The 5,263-nt window shown below is 46.7% G+C and overlaps 1 protein-coding gene across 1 annotated transcript; it reads right to left on the bottom strand.

Moving 5' to 3' along the window:
- Positions 1-1,357: 1,357 nt before the first annotated feature.
- On the bottom strand, positions 1,358-3,505 carry LOC138069280 (disintegrin and metalloproteinase domain-containing protein 30-like). Its single transcript, XM_068960537.1, has one exon. The coding sequence runs from the start codon at positions 3,503-3,505 to the stop codon at positions 1,358-1,360; it is 2,148 nt and encodes a 715-aa protein (XP_068816638.1).
- Between the last annotated feature and the right edge of the window lie 1,758 nt (positions 3,506-5,263).

Below are 5,263 nucleotides of genomic sequence, written 5' to 3'. Positions count from 1 at the left end.
ATGATGAACAAGATGTGGCCATTGACTCCTCTGAAGGGGCCACTCAATCCTCCTCTCTTCCAGCCAAAGCACCAGGCAGAAGGGTACTTGGAAGCAGACATGGGTGTACTTGGGATGAATGGTGTTCCTCACTGCCTTCTGCTCTCTTTAGGGGTGTGGCAAACCTAAGGCCAGATGTCCCCCAGCACACGTTCACAAGAGACTTTACCCTGCAAGCAGAAACCCAAAGCACAGGATTCTTCCACCAGGACCCTGCCAGGTCTTGTCATCCTTCGTAGACTGTGGTGCACTTCAGGAGTTACGGTAGATTAAAGTGTGGCTGCTTAGTCGTTCAGTCATGTCTGATTCTGCAATCCCATGGACTGTAGCCTGCCAGGCTCCTTTGTCCATGGAATTTTCCAGATAGAACACTGGGGCAGGTTGCCGTTTCCTTCTTGAGGTAATCTTCCCAACCCAGGGGTCAAACCCACATCTCCTGCATTGCAGCCAGATTCTTTACCACAGGTGCCACCTGGGAAGCCCCCCACCCAACTGAGGTCAATCCAAACATTAAGTCAGAGATTACATGCAAACAGAGCTACAGTGAGCCACACAGTGACTGTAACAGGGCAAGGTCCTTAACTGAGCTACTTCCCTTGTAAACTGTGCGTGTGTTACTTGCTCAGCTGTTTCTTTTTGCGACCCCATGCACTGTAGCCTGCTAGGCTCCTCTGAGCATGGACTTCTCCAGGCAAGAATACTGGAGTAGATAGCCATTCCCTTCTCTAGGGGATCTTCCCGACCCAGAGATTGAACCTGGGTCTCCACATTGCAGGCAGATTCCTTACCGTCTGAGCCTTTTAAACTATGGTTTCTATATATTAATAAAATGTGGTAGCCACCATTATAGATCAGCATAGAGCACAGACACAGATGATGTCACTGATGATCCTGAGGGAGTCAGAGGGAAAGGGAGACAATGACTTGGTTTGCTGAAAACAGACACAGGACTCTACCCTGAAATCCACCGTAATTCTATAAAACTCAAAATTCTAGTATTCAGAAAGCCATTAGGGTGTTCTTTTCAGGATATTCAAAACTTGAACAAAAACAAGAAAGCTAAGAAAGTAAAATGCACTGATTTGTTTCCAGACTAAGAATACCTTTTATTTGCTGATCAAAACCTCAAAGAAAATTAGGTTAAGGAATAGTAGGAAGAAGGAAGAACTATAGATAAAGGAGAAGCTTGTTCAATTTCTGACCCTGTGTGATAACTAGTGACTGTGGATTGCCTGATTACTTTTTTGCTTTCTTGACATGTTTTTGTCTTGAATTGTTCTTCTCCAGCATTAATTAGTGATGTTTCTTTTTAGATTCATCAGCTTTCTATGATTTTCCTGTAAAGCACAACAATCACTGAGATAATTAAGAAAACAAGGCGTGTTAATATAAGAATCACAACCTGAAGTGAGGCAGACACCTCCTTCCTTAGTGGTCCTGGAGGCCCACTGTCGATGCTTCCTCCATATCCTACCTCCTCACACAGCGGAGGGGCCCAACCATACAGGCAGTGGCAGTTTTTGTTATTGTTGCAAACTCCTCGGCGGTTGCACTTCTCAGGAAAACAGTCAAATTTCAGGACGGAGCTATTCACACAGTATCTATTAAAACACACCCGCTCCTTGCCACAGGAGGTACCATCATTTATCACGCCCAGGTCAGGTAACCCCATAGGTACCATGGCTAGATGATAGCCAATGCCCCAGCACATGAGATTTTCTTCATGCAGGTGAGTGGATATTAGGATAGTGTGATCTGGCATATGAGGGAGGGTTTCGACATTTATGCACTGTAGCCTGCCACATATTGAATTTCGCTTGGTACACTTTCTAAATTCACGAAGCCCTGAAATCCCACAGTTCCCATATTGGTCACCTAATAAATTAACTGCATCATAGCACTGATGAGGAGCATCCTTGGCATCAAGTCCAAAAATTTTTTGGCACTGCATATACCTGGATTGACAACTCTGTTTGAAACAATGGGCTTCGTACTTGCAAGGGGTTCCATCCTGCTTATAAGTATCACTAGGACAGAAAGCTGAGGTCCCATTGCAGTACTCCGCAAGGTCACATTCATTTTCTTCCACCCGACACACGTATCCAGACGGACGAAACTGACAGTTATGACAACAACGTCCAGTGCTACAGTTGGCTCCTTCTTTGAGTTTACAATCTGCTTGACAACACCCATCTTCTTCACACTCCTCTGTCGAACCACAATCACATTCCTCATTCTCTTCCACAATTTTGTTTCCACATCTCTCAAGCACGTAGCCTAGGCCTGGGAGATTAGTTAGACACCTTGCATTTGAAGCTCTATATATGTGTGCAAAATAATGGGCATAACTACAATTACTAAACCCATATCGCCCAGTACCCATGATGCAGCTATACCTTCCCTTACATTGGCAGAATGGTTCATCATGTGGCATTCCCACACTGTGTCCCAGTACATGAGTGGACCAAGTAGCGGGTGCAAGGATATTTACATCTGGAAAAACACTTACAGATCCAGCATAAAACCGACTACACGCATGTCCCCCGGACTGTGCAAGTAAATCTGAAAAAGTTCTTTTAAGATATAGGTGTACCCAATCTACTGAAACCCTAGTATTTAGTACACTTGTTCGGTATACCAAAAACTGGCTTAAAACTTGCTCTATCTTTGAAAAATTAACTCTAATTTTGTCATTATCTGTCCATACTTCAACACTAAATAGATGTATTCTTAGACGGATATCTTGGAAGTAAGAGTCCATGATAGAAGTCAGAAGAATGGCATCATTTATGACTTGAGTAAGATTGGAGTTTGAAAATAAATACCTACTGTTATCAAAGACCAGTGCTACTTCCATGTACATTTGATGTGTATATAAGTCAGTGAAGTCTGGTGTCCTAGCCATGCTCTCATGCTGGGCCATCTGCTCTACTGTTTCATCATCAGTTAAGCCACAGATCTGATTGGGAATTTCCTCCTCTTTCTTCATGAGATATACCACGTGCTCAAAATTGGAAGAAGCCTTGCGGGGCTCGATTTGGTAATGATTGGCATCAATTTTCAGGATGCCCTGGAGACCTCCCATGCATGTACTTATGGTAGCTTCAGAATCCGGATTTCCTTCAACCAAGCCCATATAGTTGCAGTCGTTGGGTATATAAGGGTGATCTTCCAAGAGTCTCCCCTGTTCTGTGAAGGAGAAAACCTGCAGATTCCGAGGCAACAGAAACCTCTTGGGCCACAGATGAGGGACACGGTTCTTGCCTTTTACCTGCAGGAGGTAGGACACGTGCCTGGCCGCTCTCTGCTCCCCTCCACGGAAGCTCAGCTTCTTGGGAATGGTGATTTCATAGGAGTCAAAGCTCCACTCAGGGTGAAAAAGTAAATCCTTGCCAAGAGAGTCAACCAGGAGCACCGCCAGGACTAGCGACCGGCCTGGGGAGAGGCAGGTCCTCACTGACCTCATGGCACAGCCTGTTCCCCAGTGAGTCAGTCCCTGCCACTGTGGCCTTGAGAGTCAGCCTTCCAGGGAAGTCCGCTAGAGGCGCGGGGAGCAGTGCGTGCCCTGCGGAGCTCGCCGGTGCTTGGGAGCGCAGCCCTGGGCCAAGCAGGGTCAGGCGGAGGCTACTGACTTCCCCTGCAGCTGCACGCCCCGCCCAACGCATCCAGTTCGTTCTCTGGGCGGTGCCGTTGGGCGCACGTGGGAGAATCCAAGGAAGGTGCGCGAGAATAAAATGAAAACCGAGGCTGCTTGCAGGCTGCGGGGAGAAGGCAGGGAGCAGCTTGAGAAAGGGAAAAGGATTAGAGTAAGAACAACAGAGAACTTGACAAAGGCTCTCTGTATCTTGGGCTATTTCTTTTGTTTTTATTGGCCTCAGGACACACCTGAGTTTTCCATGGGCTGATTCGGCAATTTCACAGGTGCTGTGCCCCCCTCACCGTTACACCATTTTCAGTGTTCACGGGGACTCTCTTGCAGCAAAGAGGACTCCTGGAGTCAGCCAGAAGACCACCAGAGCCTGAGAAAATCAGAGCCGACTCGTGTCCCCACCCCCCACCTGGCTTCAGGCAAGCGGACGTTTCTAAGTTCATTTTGCCAGGTGGTTTTCTTTCTGCTGTTTGTCCTTAGGGTGCTAGGGATCAGAGTGATTTTTGGTGTGGGTGTGCTATTTGGATGGAGAGTCTAGGAACAGTCAAATACTAGGAGAATCCAGGAAGCCTAAAATCAATTCCAGTTGTATTACTGCTAAGTCACTTCAGTCATGTCCGACTCGGCGCGACCCCATAGACAGCAGCCCACCAGGCTCCCCCATCTCTGGGATTCTCCAGGCAAGAACACTGGAGTGGGTTGCCATTTCCTTCTCCAATGCATGAAAGTGAAAAGTGAAAGGGAAGTCGCTCAGTCCTATCCGACTCTTAGCGACCCCATGGACTGCAGCCTACCAGGCTCCTTCCTTCATAGGATTTTTCAGGCACGAGTACTGGAGTGGGGTGCCATTGCCTTCTCCAGTCGTATTATAGGAAAACGTTAAAAAGTAGGACGGGCTTGCATCTGGGAGACTAGTTAAGACGATTTTGTAACAATACAGGCAAGCAATGTTGTTTGTGGACCAGAAAAGGACTGCGGGCTCATAAAATACATAGTTATTTATGGAAGGTTTACCGTGTATCAGCCACTGTTCTCAGCTCTTTGAGTGAATCAACTCTAACTCATCACAAAGAAGCCTAGTTTGCAGATGTTATTGTCATGGATACTCCACACTTGAGAGAAATGAAAGTCTACTTTTGTTCACGTGGTGATGTTAGGTGGCACAACTGCCACACACACTTAGGCAATCACCCCTCCCCCACAACCTGTAGTCTTTATCAGTTACCTCTGCTGTCTCTCTGGGGATGGACAGAAGGGAACCCTGTGGATATATATGATTGAATGGCTTCTCCCAACATGAAAGAAGCAAGAATTAAAAAGAATATTCACATTTCTGGCATCTGTATTGTGGTCCAGATACTCAGTGAAGCAGAAACGCCAAAACAAGTAGACTTCACCTACAGAGAATATGACAAGATCTTCTCAGGAAATGGAGATTTTTAAGGTGCCATTCTCCTGTACTGTGAGAAAGCGCCAGAACAGAGCCGTGCTCAGCTTCAAGCCAAGGATGAGGAATGCCTTCAAATGGTCCCCCTCATGGGGCAGCAAAGGAGGAGGCCTGTGTGTGGAGATGAC

Source organism: Capricornis sumatraensis, chromosome 2, assembly GCF_032405125.1.
Source record: "Capricornis sumatraensis isolate serow.1 chromosome 2, serow.2, whole genome shotgun sequence".
NCBI classification, from domain to species: domain Eukaryota; kingdom Metazoa; phylum Chordata; class Mammalia; order Artiodactyla; family Bovidae; genus Capricornis; species Capricornis sumatraensis.
This window is presented reverse-complemented; position numbering and strand designations above follow the sequence as displayed.